Genomic DNA, 13,895 nt, shown 5'->3' with positions numbered 1-13,895 from the left:
GCCATAAACTGCCCTCCCCCTCCTGTTAACATTCAAATAATCTGCTCTATTCAGTGGCTCTTCAAAACATACTTTACATACTGTTACTGTATGTCCAAATTATGCATGGTCCCTAGTACTAAATAAGGAGCTATAATTGCATGATGTGTACTCTAGTCTGTAGCATGTGACCTTTTCAGTATTCCATATTTTAACCGTCCATGCTGAAACCCAAATGCTGACCTGTGTGTCTAGTATTGTGCTTATAGCTTATTGTATCCTGCAAGGGTTCTATGTAAGAATTTGTCATTTTATTAATGGTATTTCTCGGTATTTCTAGGACAGTGAAAAGCGAAAGGAAATCTGGAATCTTAAACAAGTGAAATTGGAAGTGATGAAACAAAAACATTTGTAGAGAAAATTGGAACTGGAACACTGAAATTGAAGCTGATGATGAATGATCTTTGTGGAATTCTCTCTCCTGATAGGATAAAATTGATATCCCCACCTGAATGTATTTTCTGTTTACTAACCAGCTGGAGGGATGGGGAGACCCCTGTTACTTAACAAATACTCTATAGCAGTGGTTCTCAGCCTGGGGTGAGGGGACCCCCGAGGGGATTCCGGTGTGTCCCCATAAAATATTTTCTGGGGACCCGCAGAATGTGTTATATTTAAATGTCACTGTTATTTCATTGACTAGAAGCCTAGTGAGATAAAAGTAAGAGATTCTGTTTCTAGGTTTCACATTCTTCACTGCTGGATGGATCGTTGTGAAGAATAATATGTTATAATTTTTCATAAAGCGAAAACGCTTGGAATCGCTGGTGAGGTCGGCTATAGACGATGTTTTACTCTGGCGGTAAATCAGTTAATCTGCCAATGGGGATCCCTGAGACTACATCTTACTACATCTCATCTTGCTTCTTTTTTTTTACACACAGTATCACATACACCTCCTTTACGCAGCGTGGTGGATAGATGTTTACTTATTACTCTTCCACTGTTCTACAGTATATCCCTAATCTACCTAGCGTTATGTTACAACTGGTGTTGCCGTTTATCCACTTGGGTGGGAGGGTGGAATTTGGGATACTCTGACCAGGTCAAGAAAGAATGGAACAGAGCGACAGTTGTGTGAGGTTGATATGTCGTGTTGTCTTGACCCGTGGTCAATGCAGAATTTGGGTCCTGGTGCAAAAGCAGTGTAGTGTTTCAGTTTGTGCTTCTGTGGTCAGTGGTTCTGGTTCCCAAACATTTTAGCTCGAGACCCAACTTTTTAGCTCGAGACCCAAAAGAGACATTTTAACTTTAATTTTCTTTTTTTATCTTTTTTTTTTTTTTTTTGTAGGAAATGAAAAAAAGGATATTTACTCACGAATCACGACCCATAAAAAAATGTACACACCTGCATATAGTATGATGCAATGTCCTCCGTTCTTCTTTGTCAGATGATAAAGCTGTTTGACGTGTGGTGCCCTTTGTGGGTGTGTGTTGCATGTGCATTTTAAAAATGCATGAGACAATTGTAGACATGGTGCACAGACCACCGCTGGGTGCAACAAAGTGCCTTCCCTTCTATGGAGCAATAACCCAAATAAAAGTGAATTTCTAATTGCACTCACATGCAGTGTGCATGCGCGTGCGTGTGCGTGTGCGTGTGTGTGTGTGTGCGCGCGCGTGTGTGTGTGTGTGTGTGCGTGCGCGTGTGTGTGTGTGTGTGTGTGTGTGTGTGTGTGTGTGTGTGTGTGTGTGTGTGTGTGTGTGTGTGTGTAGGGGTAGAAAATGTTCCATTGATGGCATAGGACTGACGTGTACCACTATGTGAAAGCAACATGAAAGCAGGATATAGGCTATACAATATTAAGGGGCTTTCACTAGCACGCCATCAGTAATGATGTCTCTGTGTGTGTACAGAATGCCCAGTTTGAGCTAAATGACTGTCTGCAGTCAGAGCACGCTTCTAGTTTTAGTATTACAGCTGCACTCGTATCATTAAGGCAAATAAAGCTTAATGAGCGAGGTCCCAGCACAGTATGTGTGGTGGGTAGAGCTGGGCGATACGACTTCAAACCAATATCACGAATATTTCAAACGTTTGCCTCGATTACAGAACGATTATTAAAAGAAAGGCTTCAAAGACCTTGTAGGTCATTTATTTTAGCTATCTGTGCACACCACCATTGTACAACATAGTATAAAACAGGGTTAAGTGGTAAATCAGACTAATCGATGAAGTCTATTCTATAAAAATAGTTTTTCGTGTCGATTCGTTGATATACGGTATAAGAAGAAAAAATAATATCACCCCAAAACACGTGCTTCTCCATTATTCGTTTAATACACCGACTTAATCAATATATTTTCGATTAAGTCGGTTATTGGTTCATTGGTGGTGGGGAATGGTTAAAAGTATAAAACTACATGGAAATGCAATCTTGAACTCAAGAGGGTTTTATTTGTCACTCATTCATACAGTTACAAGCAGCAACATGTTGGGTTGTAATGTTCCACAAGACTGTGCTAACAACAACAATATAATACATACAATGTAATAACAATTCAATACTGGATGCAATAAAATAAGAAAATAAAATGAGAAGAATAAAGATTTTAAAAATAATAATAAGTTGGCAATAGTACAGACAGCTAAAACAACTCAGGCTGTACCGCTCCTCTAGAAACGATTAACTGTAATCTAAGCCGTCCCCCTACTCCAATCAAGATAATTACTTCTTTCAAAAAGGCATAAACTCAAGTTCAAAGTGATGTATTCATGGAATGTGCTACCATACGCCCTTCATTTGGCTCATAATAATAAATGCTTTTCAAGTACGCGTATACGGTGCCATGCCATTATTCGACGTCTCGTTGATTCGACTGGCCCCATTATAACTATCCCTAACCCAAACCCTAACCCTAAACTCACACTAACCTTAATGCTCAGAATAATGGGATGTCAGAATTAAGAGCGGACCCCGCGTATACAAGCATGTCGGCCTATTATACCCAGTGGTGTAAAGTAACTAAGTACATTTACTCAAGTACTGTACTTAAGTACACTTTTGGGGAATTTTGACTTTACTGGAGTATTTACAATTTTCAGTACTTTTACTTCTACTCATCTCAGAGGCAAATATTGTACTTTTACTCCACTACAATTATTTTAAAACTTTAGGTACTAGTTACTTTTCAGATATAAATTATGATATTATGAAACATACATGAACCACTTTAGCCATATTTTATACCTACAGTGGTTACCTATTGACCTCCTCACCTCAGTCTCCCACAGATTCTGAAAGGTGCCCACCATAACCTTAGGTTGTGAAAGGTTGGGGGTGTGGCTATGCCTTGGGGGAGTGTTTTAAGTTTTCATTTTTGTAATACAGTAGGTGGCAGAAGAGAGCAGAGGAAAGCCATTACTAGATGCAGTTTATTTCTTAAAAGCAGAAGTCATTAGAGAACTTCTGAATGCAGACAATTTATCATTTAATTAATAAAACAAACTTATTTACTAGAATACTTCCAATTTCCAGTACTTTTACTTTATTTTATACATAGGCTATTTGAAAATAGCTGATCTACAAGCTCACAATTTTCACAATGCTATTTTAAAACATTTTACACAACAGTGTATTTTCAAACATGTTACAGTGGTGTAAAGTAACAAATTACATTTACTGAAGTACTGTACATAAGTAAAGATTTTAGGTATTTTTTACTTTACTAGAGTATTTCCAATTTCCAATAGCGTGTGCTTCGCTGTGCTTTTCAAATGTATAAAATATATAAAAAATCTTTTGAAAGTAGCAGATCTACAAGCTCACAATGCCTCCCCAAATACACTTTCTGTGCTTTTTGCGAACTGTTAATAAAGTATTCAATGAAACTGTGTGTGTGTGTGTGTGTGCGTGTGTGTGTGTGTGTGTGTGTGTGTGTGTGTGTGTGTGTGTGTGTGTGTGTGTGTGTGTGTGTGTGTGTGTGTGTGTGTGTGTGTGTGTGTGTGTGTGTGTGTGTGTGTGTGTGTGTGTGCGCGTGCGCGCGCGTGTGCATGTCTGACTGTGCAGCATTTATTTATTTGAAAATAGCCGATCGACAAGCTCACAACGCGTTGCTGTGCATATGTGCATATGTGCATATGTGCAAGCTCACATGTTGCACCACTTTGACACATTGTGAGCTTGTAGAAGGGCTATATTCGCAATGCGTATCACTACTTTGTCATATGTCTTAACCCATTAAAACCAGGAACGCATCTGTGTAACCACTTAGCCATGCTATGAGCTTGTAGATCTACTATTTTTTATCAAATCATGAAAATTGTATATATAATATATATTTTTGAAGCAAACATTTATAACTGAAATCTTTGCTTCTGGGGGGGTCCCTAGAACAAAATACTTTCAGATGAGGGTCGGCGGCCAAATACATATAATTTGACATGAAAGAGTTTGAGAACCACACTGTTATAGTAACATAAGTTTTCCAGAAAACTGTTAGGATTTAGAAGACATTTTGTAGAATCGGAACCTCAGGCCTTAATGGGTTAAGTATAAAATAGGGCTTAAGTGGTTTAAGTGGCAAGCTCTGCTGTGACGTCACTTGTTGCGTGGCCAGTTCCTCTGCCAGAGCTTCTCTGGACAGTGTCCCACCTCAGCACCTCTCCTCCACGCTTCCTCTCCTCGCCCCATGACAGAGACTGGCACCGTACCCACAATTATGCACACGTGCAACAAGAGCACCATGTTGCACATGGGTGGTGCACACAATCTTTACACACAGTCTTTCTCGGGCGGCAGTGGCTCAGGAGGTAGAACTGTCGCTTGGGGATCGGAAGGTTCCCCGATTTGATGCCGGGCTCCCTCGTGTGTTATTGTCAAAGTGTTCTTGAGCAAGACACTTAATTGCCATTGTGAATGTAATGCACACTGTAAAGCACTATATAAATGCACCAATTTTTTTTTTTGAAGAAATACGATACAGATAAAAAGGCCCTCAACCTTTTTGCAAGATGTTGTAAATTCTTTAAAACCACTTTAGACTTGGTGAACTGGACCTCAGTTGGCTCTGTACTGTCTTGGACCGCTCTTTTTTTTGTCGACACCAAATCTCTTAAAAACAAATAGCCGATCTACAAGTTGCGACGCGTTGTGATCTTGTAGATTTGCTATTACTGTGTAATGTTCCCTGCAGAATATGGATGCTGGGTTTCAAGTGGTTAAAACATCATTTTGGTACACTACTATCATCTATTATCATCCTTCATGCTGTGAAAAGGAACAATTCATACTATAGACATTAGACACTAGACTCTATTAGATCTTTTTGTTCTAGCGTTACATCAGTCTGGACCTCTAAAGATCAAAGGACAATTTGAAAAGTCATTTATTCATTAATTTCTTTGATTAAACACTTTTCTCTGAAGATAATCAGACTTTGTAATATTAAACAATTGACTTATTCTGTGCATTATGCTTCTGTGGTGAAGGAGATAAATCATTGCTTTGTAAATAGAAGGTTCTTGGTTCAAAACCAAGGATGTGTTTTTTTTAAAGCACCATAGGAAACACCATGGAAGACAGGGAAGCACCATAGATGACAGTGAAGCACCTTAGGAAGCACCATAGATGACAGGGAAGCACCATAGGAAGCACCATAGATGACAGGGAAGCACCATGATTTGAAAACATTTGGGGTGGATGTTGTTCCTTGGCCTACTGGGAGTGCAACTTTCTCACCGATATTTTCATGCAAAATGGGCCGCTCCTGCAAAGTTTGGAAGGCAATCATAGTCAATTGGAATGGAATATGAGAAATCTGACAGATACATCTTGATCACATGACTACGGAGATATGGTGTATACCAATTTGGGTGAGGTTTGGACAAAATCCGTAGGAGTAGCAGCAAAAAGTGTGTTTTGCTGTTCACAGACACACACACGGACAGACAGACAGACAGACAGACAGGAGCGAAAACATAGCCTCCGGCCGGCCTGGCGGAGACAAAAAGGTCGATCAGCTGTCTCCCTTATGCAGCGTGCCTCATTCAACTCATTCAAGATGCATTAAATGAAGTCATTTAATCATTCTCATGTTCACTGTACTCAAGTGGTCCTCAAGGGACATTTTGGGCGAGGTGGTGTTGGGGTGGAGCATGAAAGAGAAGGTGGGGGGGGAGTAATCAGTGCTGCCTATGAAGTACACACCAAAGGCACACTCGGGAAAGAAATCAAAGCAGGGTGAATTGTAAAAGCAGGGGAGGGGGTTGGGGGGCAGCCTGTAGCCCGATTCATACTTTCGTCACGCGTTTGAGAATAGCAGACCTACAAGCCTGCAACGTGTTGCGGATGCGGCGCGTTGTGAGCTTGCACGGCCTGCTATTCTCGGTCGTTCTCGGCGCGAGACACCCATCACAAGCCTGACAAAGCTGTGACAGAGGGGGCCATGAACGCTGGCAGCAGCAGAAGTGCTGGACCGCCGCACCCTTGCCCTCAAACACACAACCTGTCTCCATACCTGACAGGACGCACATTGCCACCGCTCTCCTGGCTGCCGGCGTTACGCCGTATTAATATTAATCACACGTCTCCTGAGGGCGCGACAGGCTCCGCTCTCTGAAGCCGTGACATGTTTGAATATCATTTACCTGCCTAGCCTTTTTTCTTTCTTTTTTTACACCCCCTCCCCTCCTTCCTCCCCCTCCAAATGTGCTGTGAACTGTCACGTCAATGACGCGGGGGAGTTTTGAGCGGACAGAAGAAACGGGCTTGCTTGGCGGCGAGGAGAACTCCGGCGCGTGAATGAGTTGCGTTGATTCCCGAGGCAGAGGGCAGACAGACTGGAGAGCCTCGTCTCTCAACCAGTCCAAGACATGCATGCATCCACCTTAAAGCTGCAATCCGGAACACATTATAATGAATAATGCATTGTGGTAGAGGAGCCTATGTTAATACAATATGACTAGCACATCTGCAGTGGTCTACCCTAGAAATTTAGACCCTGGTTGACCAGTAATACTGCCTGAAGCTCATAGCAGATTATCTACAACTGCATGACGTGTGTGTGTGTGTGTGTGTGTGTGTGTGTGTGTGTGTGTGTGTGTGTGTGTGTGTGTGTGTGTGTGTGTGTGTGTGTGTGTGTGTGTGTGTGTGTGTGTGTGTGTGTGTGTGTGTGTGTGTGTGTGTGTGTGTGTGTGTGTGCGTGCGTGTGTGTGTGCACTATAAAACATTTCTGTTACTGCCGCCTTCTAACGTCTTTCTTACTGTAAAATCGCTTTCATCTACAACTGTACGATGTGTGTGTGATGACGCATGCTCATGATCAGGCCTCCAATGTCGTTCGGGGTAATTGCTCTGGCATGGCATTGACGTCTGCCTCGGATCACACCAAGCTGTGACTCACACACAGTCCAAACCAATCCAGTGTCTTCTCTCTCTTTTTTCCTCTGGATTAAGCACACATTATACACACACATATACACACACACCCTCTCTCACACACATACACTCTGGTCCTGTGATCTGAGGATCCTCAGCTCCCCTACTAGCCTTGGCGCCTTCGCTTTCCTCTTTCATGTGCCCTTCTGGCCTCAGGGCCACTGCGTACGCGCGTGCGTGCGTGCGTGCGTGTATTAGAAGGTGTAGGGACCCAGCCCTGGCCCCTCAGTGTGCATCATTACCACCACACAGAGCCTCCAACCTGTAACGGTGCCGGCTCCACATCAGAGCAACCAGAGAGCCATGGAGAACAGGTGGAGCGAGCCAGTTGAAAGAAGAAAAGAATTTCCTACAGGAGAGACAAAGGGGTTCAGATGAGAGAGACGAAGATGGGGAGCCTTGATAGATTGCTGAGAATTAAGCAAATAGAGAGAGAGAGAGAGAGAAAAAAGAGAGAGAGATAAAGCAGTAGAGGCTCCAATTGAGGAGAAAGGGCAGAGACAGAGAGAGTTGGTCGGTTTGTTTGAAGGTTTTTCCCATGAGTGCTTTGAACCAATAGGGCTAATGATGTGTAGGTGCCACTAAAACCAGCAGGGGAAATCAGGAGCATGCACACACACACACACACACACACACACACACACACACACACACACACACACACACACACACACACACACACACACACACACACACACACACACACACACACACACACACATACACACACACACACACACACACATAGTCACATCTCTCTCTCTCTCTCTCTCTCTCTCTCTCTCTCTCTCGCTCTCTCGCTCTCTCGCTCTGTCTCTCTCTCTCTCTCTCTCTCACACACACACACATTTTCAGCATGTCGTGGGCGAACATTTTCCAGAATTTGTGAAAATATAAAAGCAGATCTACAAGCTCACTTTTATTTACAAGTATCTATACTAACAGGTTTACACATTTCAATCTAAGGCATCTTTCCATGACTTGAGATATGGTCTAAATCTGTCCTGGCCTTGTAAAACCCACAAAAAATCTAAACAAAATAAGAAGCAATGCTGCGTAGCTGTGGGTTTTATTTCTGTACCCATCTGACATTGTTCTTTTCTCAGAACATGTCCTCAGTGAGTTTTTTTTAAGGGACAAAAACGAACCTGAAACCATGGAAACAAACCATGCAAAAAAAAAAGAAGAAAAAAAATCCCGGCTGAATCACTTGCCCACAATTTCTTGGGAGCCTCACCAATCCCTTCTGTATCCTTCTCTCTCTCCTTTTCACTTCTTCATTTACACTGTGCAATTTCATCTTTGATTTGTCATCTGTACTAGAGCTCTGCAGCACTTCCCTTTATTTACACATATGTCGCACAGTGGCTCACCCCATATCCTGAAAAATTAACGTTATCACAAATCAGTACCAAAAGAGGGGAAATCACAGAGCCATGGCAGTATAAAATGTATTCTCTAAAATAATCAATCTACAAGCTCAGTATAAAAAAGTTTAAAATAGTGCTTAAGTGGTTAATGTATCGAATTATGTAGTTTCAACACCGGGGGGTTAATTCCGCGTGATGCATGCCGTGCACCTTCCCCCACTCTCGCTTTGATTCCTCCTGTACTAGTAAAGCAGCACAATGCAATAAATCAAAACTTGTTGGTTTATGAGTTATGGTGCATGTCATCTTTCCTGTAAGTCACACGCCACTATTTTAAGTACAACAAAAGTAAACTTACGCCTTTAAGAAAATAATGGTTTTATTAACTACTTTTTTGGTGTTTATGAGTGTTTACCATAAATAATACTGATATGGGTTTTGTTTTTTCAATCAGCTGGAAAAGAAACTGGTGACCCCACCCTTCAAACCTCAGATTACCGACGACTATGGCCTGGAAAACTTTGACACCCAGTTTACCAACGAACCAGTGCAGCTAACACCAGATGATGAGTAAGTAGCTGTTCTCAAACACAAGGCACACGCTATGTCCTGCTGTCCCCCCCGTCAGCAGGACATAGCGTGTGCCTGGCCAGGACGGGGGGGGGGGCAGCCTGGCAGTTTTCACGGAAGAAGAAAAAAAAAAACACCACAAATTATTATTGTACACTGTAAAATTCTCAGTGTTCATTTAACTTTCCAAGGGTTCATTTTTATACTCTCAAGAGACAAATGAATACTCAGGATTTTGCAGTGAGTATACCACTTGACAAAAAGCCTCATTGTCTTTAAAACAGTACTAATGGGAATACTTTATGGGTAGATTAGTCAAGTGGAAACTACACAAACTTTTGAAATGATCAAAGGACCTGAAAGGCAGACTTACAAAGAGAGAGAAAACCCCCTAGGGGGTGCCGCACTCCAGGGCAGGAATAGTCTAGCTCTGTTCAATTTTCATTTCAAAATATTTCTGTCAAGGATATGTTTTCGGAAACTGGGCCTGTATGATATATTAGGCTTTTGATTTTGCTGTGGAGAATTAAGAAAGCAATGGCTCAGTGTTCAAATAGCTCATGGTAAACCTAATAGACATGCACCATTTAGTTTTCTATATTATGTGTTTGCGTGAGCAAACACATAAATACAGCTACATTAAATACAGCTAATGTAGCTGTATTTAGTGATTTGACTCACTGGAAATGCTTCAGTGAGAAATGGATTAGCAAACGAAGTTATTAAGTATTTTAGTGCTATCACTACTATTAAGAATACAAGCGGTTGGCAAGCGGTTCCGCATCGCCAAGACCGAAACCAGTTACTACCCAGACAACCAGGTTTATGAACCATTGACACTAAGGGCGCTATTCACAGGTCGCCCCTAAACCCTAAACCCTACCCTAAACCTGTTAAATACGGATAAGGGAACTGCGCTGTCCCAAAACGTTATTCTGCACCTGCTCTACCCGTCACCCATTATGCCGACACCGTTATTTGCGCGTGGAGGCGTGCCCGTGGACGTGTTGTTGCTATATCCCCCACATTGCTATTCTGCACACACACATGGGTACGGCTTTGGGAGGGGGCAGAGCGGATTCTAAAAGCACCGCAAAGGGCGCACCTCTCTCTACTAGGCTATTTTGTCAACAAATCTCTTGGATTTTAATTTTACTATAATTAGCAGAAGGAAGGGTGTCAATTCCTTGTGTCAATTGTATTTATATAAGATGATAGTCTATTTAAAGAAGACAATTTGTGCATCTGCAATGCAATGCTCCACTTTACACATCAGTTGTATTCATTGATTATGCAGGAAATAATTAACTGATTACAAAAATATAAAATTATCTCTAATCAGTAATATGTAGGTTATATTTATGTCTATCAAATGTGGTTTTACTAAAAGGCAAGCTTAGACTTAGAAACGAAACATCGGCCCCATGTTAAATCGCCTCAGTGCGGCCACAGAGTGCACGTTGGAACATGAGCCGTGTTGCCAGCCTTGGAGAGAAATAAGCAACCAGGTCTATGAAAACAAAAAGAAGCGACTATAAGGCCACATGAGCACTAGAGCTTTCATATCCCGTAAATATTTGAGCCTGGCTCGACCCATAATTGACAAATTGGGCCCAGCCCAGCCTGTCAGTAATTTTTTTAACAAGCTGCTATGTGCGGCCTTTCATCATAAAGTTTAAATAAAAACAAATTAAACAAATATGTTTAACTCAGCATCAGCTTTATAGTCTCAGTTATCTTGGCATATACTTACATTTTTTATAAGATGATCCGATCATCAGTGATAGCATGTTTAGGAAACGTCTCATTTTCATTTTGTGCTGCTGTCTCGTTAAACCCAGCTGCAGGTGAATATTATATTATATATTATATATATAATATTATTCAATTTCCCACGTAAACGCTACGTTCATGTTTATTGCATTAAAGCAGGGGTTCTCAATCTTTTCAGGCCGTCGACCCCCCAAAATAACCATATTTGAACTGGGGATCCCCCATTTTGTTTGACTCGGTTCCACAGATAAATATTGTGAAAATAGCAGATCTACAAGCTCACAATGCCTGGCGTTGTGAGCTCTGTTGTGGTGGTCTCGACCCACAGGTTGAGAACCACTGCATTAAAAGCTCCAAGCAAGTTACATGTCTAGTATGTTGTTGACCACGTAATGAAATGTTTTTTGTTTAGTGTTGTATAGGCTACTCCGTGGCGCGCGCACCCCTCATGCGCCGCTCGATCGTGCCTCATTGTTTATGCTGCCCAAAATAACAGATATGTAAGCTGTCGACACGCCATGACGCAGCGCGTTGATAGCTTGTATGTCTGTTATTTTGGGTAGTTAGACGTTACGCGTCGCAGCTATGTATCTGGGTTTGAGAGGCTATGATTGATGTAAACTTAAAGTGTAGCTCTGTTCGGGATTATTGAACAAAGGTGGATGATGAAAGAGAACGGGGACAATATGGATGTAAGTTAACTGCGTCACTTCAGAGGAAACTAAATGGAGCTACTTCAGAGATGTTTACACACCCCTGGAATCCGTTAGAATGGTGGAAATAGAACAATAACAGCCAATGTGACATACTGTATAGACCTTTCCTAAAACTGGCCAATTTATTATAGCCATATGCTACTGTACAGTATGTCTGTGTACCACCGCCCAGCCCTGTGGTCGACCAGCCGGAGGTCCATGGCTGCCTGTAGGAGCGTTGTCGCAACATGATGTAATTCATTATTTGGGAGCAGCCGGTGTGTAAGATTCCAATAGTATAAATATTTTAAATGGCTTTCATATACTATTCCGGATCTGACTAATATGACAAGTTGCTTATTGTGAACACAATAGGCTACAAATTAATATAAAAATGTATTTGGATAAAATAAAATAAAAAGTTGTATTTTGTTGCCTAGCCCAGCCCAACCCAAAGCCCGATCAGTTGGACCCGGCAGGAAAACAAGCCCAATGTGGCTTATAATAATCAGACCAGGCAACAGTGCAGACAGGGAGATAGGAGAGCATATATTGGATTGGTGATGACGGCTAGCGCAGTCTTCTCTTAAAGGCAATGGCTTCTGGCACGGTGATTGGTTTTATCATTGTAACGCCCAAACCACACCTATGCATAATGTAAGGGGTAGCGCAGGTGTTTAGCGGGTAAGGGAGGTGCCCCAGAATACCAAAGTTTGCGGGGGAACGCCTCTTGCCTAGTCCTAAATCAGATAGACCTGATTCTTTATGCTAAGATTTCACACACATTTGCACACATAAGTAAATGTACACATACAAAAATATATGCTTACATACTGTTTTAAAACACGTTTAATGACAAAAATGCAGTTATGCAGTTTTTTCCTTTTTGAAATAATACAAAAAATTATATTTACTCGCGTACAAATGGGTACGAGACCGAAACATGGGTCCCGACCCACTGTTTGGGAAACAGTGTTCTATTGGAAAACACGTTACAAGATGATGCCTTCGCATGCTTTCTTCCAAGCTCACGTCCTAGAGTTTGACTTGTGTTTTCAATTCACTTTGTTGTTGTCATCATCGTTGTTAGTGGCCAGCGATTGGGAGGTTGCCAGTTTGAATCCCCACAGTCCATCTGGAAAGCTCTGGGCAGGGGAAGTAAAGTGAATGAGTAAACCTCTCCTATCATGCCTAAAAACTAATACTGAAGTGAGTTTGAGTCCCCCCCGCCCCCACCACCAGAAGCTCTGTGGAGCTGCTCGGTGGCCAACAGTAAAGCCTTAGCTCATCCTAAGTCAAATGTGGGTGTTGCTCACCGAAAATAGCCGATCTACAAGCTCACAACTGTTAGCTATTGCACCGGCGCAACTAAGTATAAATCAGGCTCAAAACTCTAGCTCTCAGGTGGGAATTCGTGGCACTGCGGCATTGAAGGGCGTTTCTTCAAAGGGAGCGTGCAGGCTCAGTGAAGCTGTCCTTACAGTGAAATAGTGAAAGATCACTCGCTGCAGTCCCCCCCCCCCCTCCCCCTCCCCAATGAATCGTGGCCAACAACAAACACCCCCCCAAAAGATTTCTGCATTCAATGAAGAAAAATACCCCCTCGAAGTTCCCTACAATGACGTCTTTATTATCCACTGGGGTCAGTGTTTTGATTAATGTGGACATGTTGCCTACAGGGATTCAATGGGCATCCTTGTTTTACATTAACTTTGGAGAAGAATAGGCTTGAAAAGATTTGGCACGACCACAGACGTAGTGTGGGTTCTATTGTTGCGGATGGTCTGCAGCCAGCACACGACAAACAACCCCCCACCACCCCCACCGAGCCATCATAAAATGGATTCCATGAGGCTTTGTTTCATGGTGCCAACGGATATTACCAGGCTTGTGTCGGACAACGTTTGCATTTAAATCCATGCTGGATTCATTTTTTAGGCTCCAGTGTTTTTGGTTTGTTCCAGATAAGGTTTTTATGGAGACCAACCTTCCCCTCCGACCACCAGGCTGTTCAGACCAGAAGCTTGAGATTTAAACGCCCCCTGGCACTTGATTGCGAGATGGCTTGT

At 42.3% G+C, this 13,895-nt stretch overlaps 2 protein-coding genes across 4 annotated transcripts in view; one reads left to right on the top strand and one right to left on the bottom strand.

The window, feature by feature from the left end:
- The window catches only part of prkcz (protein kinase C, zeta), a 130,374-nt gene that overhangs the window by 108,190 nt on the left and 8,289 nt on the right, over positions 1–13,895 (top strand). For 2 of the 3 annotated variants that reach the window (XM_084070405.1, XM_084070404.1), the window contains one exon: positions 9,243–9,358. In XM_084070405.1, coding sequence (XP_083926531.1) covers positions 9,243–9,358 — 116 coding nt within the window. Of the gene's footprint in view, positions 1–5,537; positions 5,647–9,242; positions 9,359–13,895 lie in introns of those variants that run through there. The other variant, XM_084070406.1, reaches the window with a different exon arrangement.
- The window catches only part of LOC311054436 (uncharacterized protein), a 34,337-nt gene continuing 22,421 nt past the window's right edge, over positions 1,980–13,895 (bottom strand). The window contains exon 5 of the transcript XR_014601724.1: positions 1,980–1,989. The gene's annotated coding sequence lies outside the window, so the exon portion shown is untranslated. The remainder of the gene's footprint in view (positions 1,990–13,895) is intronic.

This window comes from Gymnoscopelus microlampas (assembly GCF_963454915.1).
Source record: "Gymnoscopelus microlampas genome assembly, chromosome: 10".
NCBI lineage: Eukaryota > Metazoa > Chordata > Actinopteri > Myctophiformes > Myctophidae > Gymnoscopelus > Gymnoscopelus microlampas.
Note: the sequence above shows the minus strand (reverse complement) of the source record. Positions and strands in the feature narration are given on the sequence as shown.